This window comes from Anolis carolinensis, chromosome 4, assembly GCF_035594765.1.
Source record: "Anolis carolinensis isolate JA03-04 chromosome 4, rAnoCar3.1.pri, whole genome shotgun sequence".
NCBI classification, from domain to species: Eukaryota; Metazoa; Chordata; class Lepidosauria; order Squamata; family Dactyloidae; genus Anolis; species Anolis carolinensis.
In genome coordinates this window covers 227,002,241-227,017,980 of record NC_085844.1, presented here as the reverse complement: position 1 = coordinate 227,017,980, position 15,740 = coordinate 227,002,241, and the positions used below count along the sequence as shown (strand labels likewise).

General features: G+C 41.1%; 1 protein-coding gene across 2 annotated transcripts in view; it reads right to left on the bottom strand.

Annotated features, from left to right (window-relative positions):
• Nucleotides 1-15,740, bottom strand: part of eya2 (EYA transcriptional coactivator and phosphatase 2) — a 162,007-nt gene that overhangs the window by 48,352 nt on the left and 97,915 nt on the right. For both annotated transcript variants that reach the window (XM_003220616.4, XM_062978907.1), the window contains exons 6-7: nt 8,662-8,729; nt 4,768-4,945 (exon numbers count right to left, since the gene is read on the bottom strand). In XM_003220616.4, the coding sequence (XP_003220664.1) occupies nt 4,768-4,945; nt 8,662-8,729 (246 nt within the window). The remainder of the gene's footprint in view (nt 1-4,767; nt 4,946-8,661; nt 8,730-15,740) is intronic.

The following is a 15,740-nucleotide window of genomic DNA, read 5'->3' as shown; positions in this document are numbered from 1 at the left end:
AAACCTAGTCTTTTATGGCAGGTAAGAATACGAGCTCCAAGATTTTCTTTTAAGGGGGAAAAATTACATTATTTTATGTAATTAATCCAGGCTTTTAAAAAACTCGCACAAGATATTAATTTTTAAAAAATATATCTTTAGGGCATAGTTTATCTCCATGTTTTGACATTTCGTCATGCCCCTTTTAAATTTAGGCTTTCTACAGCCAATGAAAACTGAGATGTTTTGCAAGCTGAATGACATTTTCACTTGGGCAATTTTAATTAAAAGTCATATGCTATTTAAATACACTGTAACACAGCCCCAAGAAAATGTCTTAAGCACACTGAATCGAAATTACAATCCTCTGAAAATCAATGGGGATTACTTCAAAGAAACCCATTTAGAACTGAGATTTTCAGATAAACTTTATAACAGGGGTCAGCCACAAGTACTTCAGTTTGCAACTCTATTATAATAGTTGGAGATATTTACCTGTTCTTTTGGATTCTCAAGGCTGCACTGCCATGGCTCTTGTGGATCTATCCACAGTGTTTAGTGTTGGATTATGGCTTGGAAAATCAAGGTTTGGGTCACCCAAAGTCATGAAACCCATTGGGTAACCTTGTGCTTTCAATCCAGCCTACCCCAAAGATCTGTTTTAAGGATACAGTGAGCAGGAGGGGGCCAAGAAGAGGCCCCATACTAGCCTAACTTTTTTTTTGTATCAGGAGCGAATTGAGAAACTCAAGTTGCTTCTGGTGTGAGAGAATTGGCCATCTGCAAGGACGTTGCCCAGGAGACACCTGAATGTATTACTATCCTGTGGGAGGCTTCTCTCATGTCCCCACATGGGAAGCTGGAGCTGATATCCGAGGCACCGGCATTTAAATTGATTTGAACCTGCAGCGGAGAGTTCCGCAGATCCAAAAACAAAAGGAACAGAGCGGGACCGCAGCGGACTATTATTAAAAGATTTTTTTCTTCACTTTCCCCTTCCCTGAACTATGTAACAAATCCCCCAATAAAAATAGCATTCATTTTATAACTGTAACACTCTATCTGGTTATTTTGTGTCTTTCCCTGACTCCTTCTTTTACATGCAATCCTCCCCCTCCCTCTCACTAACCCGTCCGTCCTTTAAACTCTGGCTGAGGCTCCTCTGCCATAGGTTAATATGGCGGACGATACAAATTGGCTCATATCTCTATCAAAATTACCCCTAGCACGCTCTTCTTTTAGTTCTAACACTTCCTAAGGCTCCTGACCCAAGGACCACCAGCGGAACCAAAATCGGTCCAGTTCTCGGCACCTCATCAGCTGACTGTCAAACAGAACCGACTGCTCTTTCCAAGCCAGACTGCTCTTTTCCAGCCTTATCCCGGACTTTCCTCTCCCTGCGACCCGCGGGATGGTTTTAAGAGATCACCGGTCCTTTTCTGTGAACTGTGGATGAGGGATCGCTCTCCCCGCTGGGGAGACATAGTTCTCCAAGGACCTTCACCCTCTCTACAGCTGCTAGGAGGGTGCCTGGACGGGCGCCCTCCACGTTTCATTCACACCTTCATAATTTTATGAATGAGAAGAACGCTTTTCCCAAACCTACCCCTGAACTTATGAAATCCTATACTTCCAAAGACTGCAACTCACATGTACCTCTTCCCCTTGCTATTTCTATGAATTTCTTCCACCACAGATTAACTCTTCTCCCAATGTACCCGTGTAGTTTTATATCCTATGAACTTGGACACCCTCATGAATCACTATTATATGAACTTCTAACCGTTGGGCTAACTTCATGAATTATAAAATCACGCTGCTAAAACTCCACTTTTATGACTTTCCACGCTGGGTTCTCCAGATGTTATGAACTTCGTTCTTATCAAGTATTTTCAATTGTTTATATCATTCATGATTCCCCTTTATGCAATGTAACTCACTTTTATGAATTTTCCCTTATTTCCATGAAATCTATCTATCTGCCTATATGTATCTGTACTCTTTGGGATCCCCGGAAAATATGTATTTTTCCCAGCATGGTTTATATTCCAACTTTATTTTTCATTTTATTTCATATAATTGTCAAATTATGAAATCAAATAAGAAATATTTTGAACTCAGCATGAACCCCAGAACTTACCCCATTTCCTATGACCCAGGCTTCCTTTCCCAAAAAAAAAAAAAGGATAATCTGCCACCGCTAAATCCAATCAAATTCAAATTGCATGGACAATATAGGGCTTGAGTCGCCGAATTCGGAGTTGCTGACCTAAAGGTGATTCGCCCCAAGGCAAACATTGTCATAGATCACCCAAAGAAATACCCAGGACACCTCAGGAAGGCGCCCTGCAGAGCCTGTCAATATGGCTCATCACCACCCATCTTTGCTTCCATCTCTGACACCCCAAGGCATATCTGAAATCTGTATACGTGACAGAAACCCGGACATCCTTGATTGCTGCCATTAATAAAATAACCACCCTTTAGAAATCAGTCTAGCAGGACTTAATCCTCTGGTTCCTGTCCCCGTCACCTCATTGTTTCGCTAACTCCCGCCTTCTCCCTCCTGATTGGCCCGAGTGGAGACGTAAGGCAGCTTCCTATTGGGCCAACGGAGCGAGGCGGGAAATGAAAGCCCACCTCGTTCAACCTTCTAGCCTATCAACGATCAGATGGGCGGGGAAGCAGGGCGGGAAATTCAAAGGGCTGTCAGACTGAAATTTTGTATAAATATGGCTTTATTTTGATTGTATGGGACTGCTGGTAAGTCGAATGATCGCTACCAGAGTCCTCTTCAGCTGAATTGCTCAATAAAGACTCCTTGGCGGATTTTCCTTCAACTTTGGCGGACCTTCTTCATTTCGGCTTCAGGTTGTATTGCGGCTCGTATTTTCCTTTTGGCTCCGCCAAGGTCCGTTCTCTCAGGACCGGATCGGGTCTCTCCTCAAGGGCCCCGATCCCCTAAAACGCGGTCGACAACAGAGCTGACAGATGGGAGCTCACCCCACTTCCCAGATTCGAACTGACCTTTCGGTCAGCACTCCTGCTGGCACAAGGGTTTAACACATTGCGCCACTGGGGGTTCCACCTGCCTAACTGACTTGAGGAAAGATGAGATATATAGGCAACTTGTAAATAAATGACAATCACTCCCCTTGTTCTGCCCTGCCAGGTTCGTGCATTGTGTTTCAATGGCTCTGATGTCATATTTGCATGCAGTAGCAAATATGGCCTCCATTCCTTTGGGAAGTATTGTGAACATTGATAAAATCCATGTTTACAAACTTACTTTATACTTCAGCTTTCTTTGTACTTTACATATAGCTGTCTCAGAGCTTGGGAATAGTAGCATTAATGCCAACGCCAACAAAATATTGCTAAACTGAAACTCTTTAAATTCTCTAGCAACTCAAATTACCCCCCATCCCCTTTCCATGGAAAGAATTTTGAAATCTCAGGCTATAAAGTTTAAGGAGAGAGAAAAAATGCCCCCAAGTTCTTTCTGTGAATGCATCTCCTTTGCCCAAAACCAATATTAGTTTATTTTCCTTTCTGAGTAGCTTCAGATGTAAAGGCTTGTTCCATAAGTAGCAGATCCCAGTGTGGGCGTACATCCAGTGCTTATCCACAAATGACGTCATGCTTTATATAAATGATATTGCCTGCCAATGAAAATTTCTCTTGGGAAATAGTATTTGAAGGAACAGTGGATTATAAGGTAATACTATGCGAGTCTCCAAACCTAAAAACTAAGCACTTTAAAAGATCCTGAATAACTTCACGATTTTTTCCATAAATTAATATGGAGCGCATTCTTAATGGTTAATTTAATCTTGTATTGTATAGCTCTTTTTAAAGAGACCTCAATCAATTCATTTAATGAACTTCCCATAAAAGCAGATTTGATAGGAAGGAGCTAAAAAGAAACTGTTTCGTTGCTAGAAAGGCGAATGAGACTTGAGGCATTTTATTTCTGCCTGTGCTTTATCATTCTAGTCAGTTTAATTTAGAGTCTCAGTTTTCACCAAGTCCCTTGATCTCTTCTCATCTCCTCCACAATCCTGGTTTGTTTTATCATATGCATTGCTACAAAATAACGTATGAATGTGAAATGTTTTTCCTTCTATTAGTGTTTCTTTATTGCTTCATTTTTCTTTTCTGAACTTCTGAATACAAATGTGAAATTGTAATTGTTGCAGTATCAAGTTGGTGTCTTTGTTTTTCTCTTCTTATGTGATGTGGCTGTGCATGCTCATAAAGCAGATTAAAAAATACATTCATTCACTGGCTCACACTTACTTTGGGAACAAACATGAAAGTATTAAAAGCTGGTCACACTTGCACTACTAAAAACCCATAAAGTTATTAGCTGTATTATTGTTATGATTTTTAATATAAAATCCTTTACTTTTCTCTTTCTCAAAATTAACTTTGAAAATGTCACTTATATGAGCCAATTGCCAAAATATAAAACACATTTTCTTCCATCAAAGTCATCATTGCAACATCTACAACACAGCATGAGGAAACAACACAAGGCATAGAATGAGCCAACTCTTAATCCATGTGATTTTCTGCACCATTTTATGACACCACTTATGAAAAAACAAATATACTGTGACTTAGTTATAGCTTCATTATTGTGTAAAGGAATGAACTTTCAATTTCTCAGTTCCAAATAATTAGGCAACGAAAGCAACTTTGAAATCTAGAACCTGAGTTTTGTTTACAGTGAAGCTCTATGAAAAGATAAATAAAAAAGAGATGTCTAGTATTTGAGGCACCTACCAGAAAGTGATTCAGTGCTTTGATTGTTGATGTTGTGTGATGATTCTTGGAGGGAGTATGCTGACGTTGGAATGGCTGATGGGCTGATACTATTTGCAGACATATACGAAGAGTTGTAGGAAGAGCTGTAATACTGTGAATACTGGCTTTGGGTGAAGCTGGGATATGATGAATACTCCTTTGGAAGGAAAGACAGCAGCTCTAATAATTCCATTCAGGCAAAACTTTTGGGTTTGGTTGCTTAATCAATAAGCAGAAAACACAATTAAGTGTGATGTAGCCAGAGTCAATGGGGTGCAATGCTTCGAACACCAGACTGCAAAACTGGAGACCAAGTTTTGAATCTCTGGTTGGCCATGGAAACCCAAGTCACACTCTCTCAACCTCAGGAGGCAAGGGCAGGCCCCTCTGAACAAATTTTGGCAATTGTGATACGTTTAACATAAATCATAAAGGACTTGAAGGCACACAACAACAAGGCGAAGAAGCAAGTATAATCTAGCACACATATACTTTTCATTATTTTTGCCATTAGTAATGATAACATTCTGCAGAAGGTAAAAATAAAGTTCCAAGACAAATAATTCATATTGGTTGATATATGTGAGCGACCTAGCAAACCCTTTTATAAATCTTCAAGCAACTGTATGCCTGCAAAATGACTTTTCATTTGCTTGTTTAGACAGCTGCTCTGCAGCATCAATGTGACACCAATGCATTTATGTGTGTGTGTGAATGTATGTGAATAGCAGGGTGTAATAAGTAAATAAATGCCACACACATAATACTATTATGTGTTTCTCTTCTTGCAGAGGCTTTTACTGAATCCTTTTATATTTTTAGGGAACACTTGATAAAAGTTAACATGCATTTGCAGTTCATCGGTGATGTGCAAAGCAGATATATGGCTTTATTATGCAATGACTCAGTTCAAAACTAGAGAAACAAGCTATGTGTTCATGCATGACCTTTTATAGGATTACTTCCTATTTCAAGAAGCATTTTTATCAAGCTCCCCAATTTTATTGCTAGTTCTCTATCTACCTGGAAGTTTTTTTTCCACCCAGCAGCATCAGCATTAGGAAGATAGTTAAGAAAGAGAAGAGAAACAGACTTTTGGTGTCATGTTGCAGCAACATGTCTGCAGTAAACAATGTAGTAAATCTTGAGCTGGAAAAAAAAGGAAAGCCTGTTCTGGCTGAACCTATTGTGGCTGTGAGTGCCTGCTTGCAACTGGCAAAGCGAACAGCTTTATAGGAAGATCATGGGGGACCTTGTCAAAGGCCTTATTGAAATCAAGATATGCTATATCCACAGCATTCCATGCACTCCATATAGCCACATCATATATTTATACACATGCTTTATATATAAAGGTGTGAACATATGCAAAGCATGATGTTCACAAACAGGTGTACTGTACATCCAAATAAGGAGGAATGCAAGTATACTCTGAGGGTTTTATGTTCCCAAGGGTCTCTGTGAGACGTTTCAGAATGTATGTTCACATTCATAACCTAAAGCCAGGCTTGGAAAATAAAGATGTGGGAGCTTTCTATAAAATGATGGAAACCGCTGGCTTAAAAAGGAAAAGAGGAAAGCTGTTCATATGATACTGTGGTCTCTCTATAAGAATTGTGAAATGTTTTCAGTATTGCAATTGACATCCTGAGCCAGAGCCAAGACTGGTAGGAGAAGGAACAGAAATTGGGTTGAGGGGAAGAAATAATTTTGAAAACATTGGATTGCCAAGACCCCTGCCAAGGTGTTGGGCTCTGTGCACATCCATAGACGTGCCATCTTTTTTTGGTTTATAAAAATCAGATGTTGAAGATTATCAGAGGCATCTTTGAAGAAAGTTATTTGTGTCCATCTAGGTCTTACAGGCCTTCCTTGAGGATCAGGTTCAATAAGTGGTTCTCAGATTTTTTTAAAAATTTTATGGCCCTTTCACACTGTTAAATTACAATGCTAGGATGTTATGTAGACAGTATTATTGCATTCTCAGAAATCCCTGGACTTGTCATTTGGCGGGGAACTAAAGAAGCTCTGTGACTGAAATTTCTATTATCCCTCTCTAAACAACTTATTCCAGGATTCCACAGAAAGAAGCCACAGCAGTTAAATTGAAACTTCAATCAGACCTTCAAATTTGCAGATTTGATTACAATTTTATGGTGGTCTTGTGCTCCTAAACTCAGGAAATATGGAAGGATGGCTGTAATTGTGTAGTGTGAGAGGGATCATAGTCTGTGGTGCTAAAACTGGGTACTTTAAAACTCGATCTTGTCTCTCATATTGCCTAAGTTCTACATAAAACAACTTCAAAGAATTAACCAGTGATATAGTTAACTCTTCCCACATCCATACTGACAACTAAAAGGTTATCAGTATTGGAATCAGCAACCATTTTTCCAAGATGGATATCCTTAGTCCCACTACATCAAACTAGCTTTGTAGACAAAAGAGTTACTGAATATAGAAAACTAACAACTCTGGATGGAATATTATAACTGCTTTTAGATGGAAGTGAATTTCTCTTAAAATATCAGCTACAAAGTTTGAGAGAGCTCTTAGGCTCCTTCTAGAATAATAATAATAATAATAATAATAATAATAATAATAATAATAATAATAATAATAATAAAATATATTTATATATACTGTCCTATCTCTTCAAGGGATTGCATGGAGGAGAGGGCCTTCTACATTGCCATATAATCCAGATTAATCAAATAATTCACATTATCTGCTTTGAACTGGATTATATGGGACTACACTGCCATATAATCCAGTTCAAAGCAGATGATTTTGATTTTATATGGCAGTGTAAGAGGGACCTCAGACTTAGTATGATCTGTCATCCTATTTACAAGTTTAGGCTAATATGCCAACCATGATTCTATCTGGAGAGCACAAGTCTTTATACAGATATCCATGCTTTAGGATACCAAGAATAGATTATTGTAATATACAGGGAGTTTGAAAAAGAACTCCCTATTCACCATTTAATTTAAATGGTGAATAGGGAGTTCTTTTTCAAACACCCTGTACTTTACATGATGCCACCTTTGATGATGGCTCTAAAGCTTCAACTTATGTCACTTGTGAGTATCTAAGTACTGAAGAGGCCAAGAAGCCAGCACGCTGAAACCCCTTTATGACACTGAGTTTCCTTCTCAAGCCAATTCTAGTGCTGGCATGTACTTTTAAATACCTAAAAGTCTTAGAAACAGGCTAGCGTCAAGCTTATTAACCGATCAAAACTTAGGGTGCAGAATGAACAATAGAATGGACACAGTTTGACACTACTGTAATTGGCATGGATCAATGCTATGAAATCATGCAGCTTTTATTTTAAAAGATCCTTAGCCCTCTCTACCAAATAATGCTGGTGCCTCACCAAACTACAATTCCCATGATTTCATCGCATTGATTCATGGCCATTAGAGCGGTGCTCAGCTACATTATTAATTCTACAGTATGAATGTACTCAGATAACACTTCTGGAAGCTCTATTCACATACACATTGCAAGCTCAACAAGACAAAACTGCATGGAGGAGAGGGCCTTCTCTGTGGTAGCTCGTTGTTTGTGGAACTCTGTTTCAAATGCAACCAGTTTGCCCTCATTGTTGTAGCATTTAACATTCAATTTCATTTAAATAATTTCATATAAGTTTTTCTATGCTGCTCCTTGGTTGGCGCTTTATTGATTAGTAATGTGTGATACCATTTTAGTGGAGTTATTGTGGTCTACATGCTTCATTACTGGAGCTTGTTTTCCCCTTTTGTGGGTTTAAATATTACTTCTTATAATGATTTGTATGATGTACAAGATGGATGATAAATGAGCTGTCTTTCCAACACATTTTCGTAAATGGTTAAACTGTACCTGGTGCACTGTGCTGAAGCCTGAAGAACCAGTTAGGCCATTGGGTGCCTGGTAAATCCCTGAGGTACCTAAGAGAGATCAGAAGAAGCAATAGTAAGAATCACAGAAATTCACAGCTGCTTTAAGTTCAACATCCTTCAACATTTCTATTCGCTGTCATGGATGAAGGAAGTAGTAGGAATAGGGGTTCTGGAAATGGCAGTCTCAAAACTAACATTTTTCTGTTCTGGTCATCTGCAACCTCTCAGAGCCTCAGTCATTTATATATTGATTATACAGCATTAATTCCATGATGTCATACATATTCTCTTCACAACAATGTGAATCTACACAAAGGGCTCTAATTTATTTTACAACCCTTCCTTTCTCTCAAAGATTGCTATTAATACCAACAGTGATTTAGTAAGTAGAAATAAAAAAATCCAAATTATAATCTGTATTTTTTTAAAAAATACCTAATTGAATACTTCACTCAAGCAAAATGACTACTGCAGATTAGCCAAAGAGGCACATCATTCTCATATGAAAGTATCAAAGGAGGGTACCAATTTAGAGTTTATTCACGCATGTATGTCCTTCACTTGATGACTATAGTTATCAAGTGATAGCCTGTGGATTTGAATAATTTATGAACAAATTAGGAATTGCATATACTCAAATCAGTGGGAGTCACAATGTTTTTTAAATGAGTCAATGGTACACACATTTAGGAGCACATCAAGTGATTTTGAGTAAGATACAGATAGTGTTTGGAAACATCAATAAGAACTGCTTAGCTGTGGAGAGGCCCCTGATCTTTTCAGATGTGAGTTATTCAGGTTACAGCTCAGTACAATCTTCAGGGACAGGACACACAGCATTTCCATTACACAACTACAGCCTCTGAGGATGTCACCTGTCATCTGCTCCCCATGTCAAGTGCTGTTAACAGGATTTTCCTCCAGCACCAGAGTTCAAAAGCATCTATCTTCCTTCGCTCAGCCTTCCTTATGGTCCAGCTCTCACATCCATAGGTTACTATGGGAAATACCATTGCTTTGATTACGCGGACTTTCGTTGCCAGTGTGATGTCTCTGCTCTTCACTATTTTATCAAGGTTGGCCATTGCTCTCCTTCTAAGAAGTAAATGTCTTCTGATTTCCTGGCTGCAGTCTGCATCTGCAGTGATCTTCGTGCCTAGAAATATAAAGTCTGTCACTGCCTCCATGTTTTCTCCCTCTATTTGCCAGTTATCAATAGGTGTAGTTGCCATGATCTTGGTTTTCTTGATGTTTAACTGCAACCCAGCTTTTGCACTTTCTTCTTTCACCTTGGTGATAAGGCTCCTCAGCTCTTCCTCACTTTCAGCCATCAGAGTGGTATCATCTGCATACCTGAGGTTGTTAATGTTTCTTCCAGCAACTTTAACTCCGGCCTTGGATTCCTCAAGCCCCACATGTCGCATGATGTGTTCTGCGTACAAGTTGAATAGGTAGGGTGAAAGTATGCAGCCCTGCCGTACTCCTTTCCCAATCTTGAACCAGTCTGTTGTTCTGTGGTCTGTTCTTACAACAGGCAATGAGGGCACAATAGGCATCTATAAGGATCCTTCCACACAGCCATATAACCGAGAATATGAAGGCAGAAAATCCCACAAAATCTGCTTTGAACTGAGTTATCTGAGTCCACAGTGCCATAGATTCCAGTTCAAAGCAGATAATGTGGGATTTTATTAAGCTGTGTGGAAGGAGTCTAAGACAGCACAGAAAGCTGTCTAGAGCAGTGAAATGCAGGAGCACCTATCATCTGTGAATTTGTCCTCTAGGTCGCCTGCAAGTGTTGAAATACTTTGACACTGAGGAGGAAAGTGCTTACCTGCTCTATTACTGGCCTTTAAAAGACCATGAGGAACCAAGTCCCTGGCACAGTTCCTCATTCTAGGAATGGCCAGCTTCCTTAGCCATACTGGAGTCAGTATCAGCAGAGCTCTCTTTTAGCCAAAGCACAGGAACAAATGCTCCTCAGTGTCTCCATGCTGTGTCCTTTCTCTGAATATCCGCCTGTTTGTTTTTATTTTAAGACTCAAGATTAAGCAGGGGAATGGACAGCTGAACAAACTGCAGCTCGCCAAGTGCAGTCAGTCACAAAGGAACATGCAGGGAGGAACAAATCTCATGCCACCCCCCCCCCCCCAACTGTAGGAAAAGAATCTACTTCCAGAACTAATTTGCCATCACATCTGGCTTTTAAAAGCATTTTAGACAAGGGAGGGGAGAGAGGGAATTAAAAGCACAGGAGGGGACTAGAGCTAATGATCTTTTGCCATTGAATCTGCCTTATGATAGCAGCTCAGGCCACTGGTACATTTGCTTGTCTACCACTCAGTATTGTTCTGGACTCAGACAGGCATATTTATGCCAAGGAAATAAATTGCATAGGTATCTATGTGTCAACAACTTTGTGTTTCCATGCCAGGAGAAAAAAAATAAGATAAAGAAAATCTTGTTAGACTCAGGCCCTAAGATCAAAATCCATGAATGTTCTGAGTATCAAACTGACTGTACTAAGGCAAAGCAAGGAATGTAGCTCATTCTTTCAGTTCCAATCAGAAAAATCCCTGGCAAGAGATTTAGTTAAAAGTGGAGGAAGAGGGGAGTTTTCAAACAATAACTCAGAATCAGAGATATTAGTCATTAGTGGATTCCACTCAGAACCTCATACATTTATGAGGGGCTTTTTTTTAAAGTCAAATATCTCAGTTATGGCTTCTTGGAGTAAGGAATCATATTCTCCTAGCCTTTAATATTTGGGTTATTTTCCACTCTCCCATTAGAGATTGTTATGACTAGAAACAGGATATTGGGAAACACAGTCTTTCAGAAGATTTCGCTGACATTAAATGTCTTACTAATCTTGGTGAATACCGTATTTGTTGGTGAGAGGGGGGCTTTTCCCACAGGATCAGTTTTCATCTTGACCTACAGCACAGGTAGGAACTGAGCTGACCTCAACATGCTGCTGTACTGCAATTCCCAACCTGCCTTATCACAGGCAACACTGATTAAGGCAGAAGGATGCGCAATCTAACAACATCTAGAGCAGTGGTTCTCAACCTGTGGGTCCCCAGGTGTTTTGGCCTACAACTCCCAGAAATCCCAGCCAGTTTACCAGCTGTTAGGATTTCTGGGAGTTCAAGGTCAAAGCATCTTGAGACCCACAGGATGAGAACCACTGATCTAGGGGGACATAGTTCCCAGCCCTGACTTGCCTCTAGCCAATGGGCCAAATGTGATAAGGGTGGTCCACAAACAATCTTTGTAAGTGATAGGAAATAAGTAGTTTTGAATTGCATTTAGACTTTATGCACATTGCATTGAACTAAGTTTGCTTTGTCACCAAGAAAGCTGGAGCCTATTCTAGAACAGAAACACAAAGAACCGAATTGTGCTTTTTATGCTTGGTGTGAAAATGTCCAAACTGGAAAGACTTCCATTGCACTCTGCTAGCTTTATCCTTTGTTGCCCATCATGCCTTTAGTAATATTAACTATTTGGATGTCTCTCTCCCTGACACCATCCTAAACTGGAATTTTGTCCCTGGCAGAAGAACATGCCCAACCCCTGATCTTCAGTGTAAAGATTGCTCCCCTTATAGCACTAGAAGCTATTTCTTCAGCAGGTGCATCTGTGAGATGTACCCACTCTTTCTGAAACACTATGGTGTATAATGTACACTGTACCTAATGCATTTTAGCCAGGTAAGTAGCATTGGGGAGACAACTGGATCACCCAATAGTTTATTAAAGTAGTGCACATTTACTGTGTGACAGAGATAATAACTAAAAAGGTTCAACTGACTGCTTCCCAAATAATGGACACTAATATACTTTTTTGTGTACTCAGAAAGATTTCACAGTTAGCCTGGTAACCCTACACCCATACTCTAAGACAGGGGTCCCCAAACTATGGCCCGCGGGCCAGATGCGGCCCGCCAGAGCCATTTATCCGGCCCGCGCATGCACATTTCTCTCCTCCCCGGCCCACACGCACCTTTCCCGCCGCCGCCAAGGAAGGTGCACATGGGGCGAGTAAAAGGCCAGCGCCTTTCCTCCCTCGCCCCGTGGGCAGCTTTCCTGCCGCTGCTGCCGAGGAAGACAGCGGGAAAGATGTGTGCTGGCCGAGAGAGAGAAAGGCACACACTTTTTCCTAGCCCCGTGGGCAGCTTGCTGCTGCCAAGGAAGATGCACACAGGGCAAGAAAAAGGCCTGCGCCTTTCCTCCCTCGCCCCATGGGCAGTTTTCCCGCTGCCGCTGCCGAGGAAGACGCACATAGGGTGAGGAAAAGGCCTGCACCTTTCCTCCCTCACCCCACGGGCAGCTTTCCCGCCGCCGCCACCGAGGAGGGCAGCGGGAAAGGTGCGTGCTGGGCGAGAGAGGAGAGAAAGGCGCACGCCTTTTCCTCGCCCCGTGGGCAGCTTTCCTGCTGCTGCCGCCAAGGAAGATGCACAGGGGTGAGTAAAAGGCTTGGACCTTTCCTCCCTCGCCCCGTGGGCAGCTTTCCCACTGCTGCCACTAAGGAAGGCAGCGGGAAAGGTGCATGCTGGGAGAGAGAGGAGGGAAAGGTGCAAGCCTTTTCCTCGCCCCGCGGGCAGCTTTCCCGCTGCTGCCGCCGAGGAAGATACACACAGGGTGAGTAAAAGGCCTTCGCCTTTCCTCCCTTGCCCTGTGGCCAGCTTTCCCGCCCCTGCCACTGAGGAATGCAGCGGGAAAGGTGCGTGCCGGGCGAGCGAGGAGAGAAAGGCGCACGCCTTTTCCTCACCTCGCATGCACCTCCCCCCCCCCCCCCCCGCCGCTGCCGAGGAGACAAGCAGGGAGACAAGGCAAGACAAGCAGGGAGTCCGCATGTGCCTCTCTCCCTCGTCAGACATTCCAATGTGAATAACTGAAAGAATACTCTGCAGCCCTGTTGTGAATTCATTTTTCTTGAAGGTAGCAATCTCTTCCAACGGTGATTATTGTTGTTGTTGTTGTTGGTCAGGGGTTCTTTATGTTTTGGTGCACAAAAGCAGAAGGGGGGTTGGACTAGATGGCTGAAGGAGTCTCTTCCAACCATGCTTATTACATTATTATTATTATTATTATTATTATTATTATTATTATTATTATTATTATAGGATGGCTATCTGTCAGGGGTGCTTTGATTATGGTGTGGACAAAAACAGAAGGGGGTTGGAGTTGATGGCCCAAGGGGTCTCTTCCAACCCTCCTTATTATTTTTATGATGATGATGATGATGATTATTATTATTATTATTAACATTGAGGCTGTATTTGTTCGTTTTTGTTTGTTTTTTACTTGAAAATAAGATATATGCAGTGTGCATAGGAATTTGTTCATAGTTTAAAAAAAACCCCTATAATCCGGCCCTCCAATGGTCTGAGGGACCGTGAACTGGCCCCCTGTTTAAAAAGTTTGGGGACCCCTGCTCTAAGATAACACTAATATTGTGTGTATGTTCAAGTTGCTTGTCGGCTTGCAGAAACTTCATGAATTTTATAGGGTTTTCTTTGGAAAGGAACACCTCAAAGGTGTTTTCCCTCAATTTTAACTTCTGATATACAATTTACAACATTGGTGGTTTCCCATCCAAATATTAACCAGGATTGACCCTGCTTAATTTCCAAGATCAGACAGTCAAATGCATTTTTCTCTTTATGGCTCACTGGGCTCCTGAGAATATTTGTTAGTAAACTCACAAATCAAACACAACCTGCACCAATTTGTTGTGAAATATCTGATTAAAACGGATAGAAATGTTAGCAGTCCTTCATCAGTAATGTGTACAAAACTGCTCTTGGTTCAGTGTGTCTGCCATTTGCAATAGAAACATCTGGCTGCTTGGATAAATGACACATTTCTTCATTCCTCTATTCTGGTGGCTGGCTCATGTCACCCAGCTTCCATTCAATCACATGAACCCCTTTAAAATCAGAAGCACAAGTCACGGTCTTTTCCTTCTGGATCTTCTCCACGCAGAGCATAGTTCACATCTGTGTTCAATCAAATCAGCTGCTAACATGTCACAATGCCCTCATTCACAGGTAACACAGAGAACATTTAGTTGGTAATAAAACAACCTGGCCCTTCAGATACATAAGATTGGAAAGCACTCCATAGGAAAACTCTAGATTGACCTCACGCCATGAGTTTTCCTAATGATGGATTGTGAAATGAGACATCTGAGCATATAAGGGCAAGACTCAAACTGAATCCATTAGGAAACCCATGAATGAAATAGCTTGTCTGCTTTCATGACAAACTGATTCCATTTGCCATTTCTTTAATGTTCTTTTTAAAATAAATGTGTGCCATGCTTTTAATGCAATTGCATCTGAGATGAAGCCATAGATGTGGTATGTCTCAACTCTGGTGGGCCACATGCTTGGAGGGCCTTTAACTTCTTCTTTTTTTAGAAGCATGTGTTGAGGGTGGAAGGAACATCCCAACCACACTATATTTGGAGGTGTTAATGGCTACATAAAAGAAAACAAGACTTGCCATGTTATCTAAGAATTTGGCCATTCTGGGGAGCCCCAAAACAAAAGAAATTATATAAACAACAGATTCACTCTTTAATCTAGGAATCAGAATAAAGGGGCAATGCGAGGCACATGATTTTCACATACATTGTTTTAATTTCAAAAAGTATCAGAGTTCAGTCTGGATGGGGCTGCTGGAAACCTGGCCTCTGCAATTGCTGAAATGATAAGTTGTTCTGTGTCTTTGAGTCATTATTGACTTATGATGACCCTAAGCAGACTACATCCCAGTGTTTTTTTGGCAGAATTTGTTCTGGAGGTTCTGACACTGCTCTCCTCTTAGGTTGAGAGAATGTGATTTGCTCAAGGTCACCAGTGGGTTTCCATGATTGAGCAATGATTTGAGCCAACGTCTTTCAGTGTCCTAGTCCAACACTCAAATCCCTATACTACACTGGCTCTTAGGTAAAGGTAAAGGTTTTCCCTGACGTTAAGTCAAGTTGTGTCTGACTCTGGGGGTTGGTGTTCATCTCCATTTCTAAGCTGAAGAGCCAGCGGTGTCC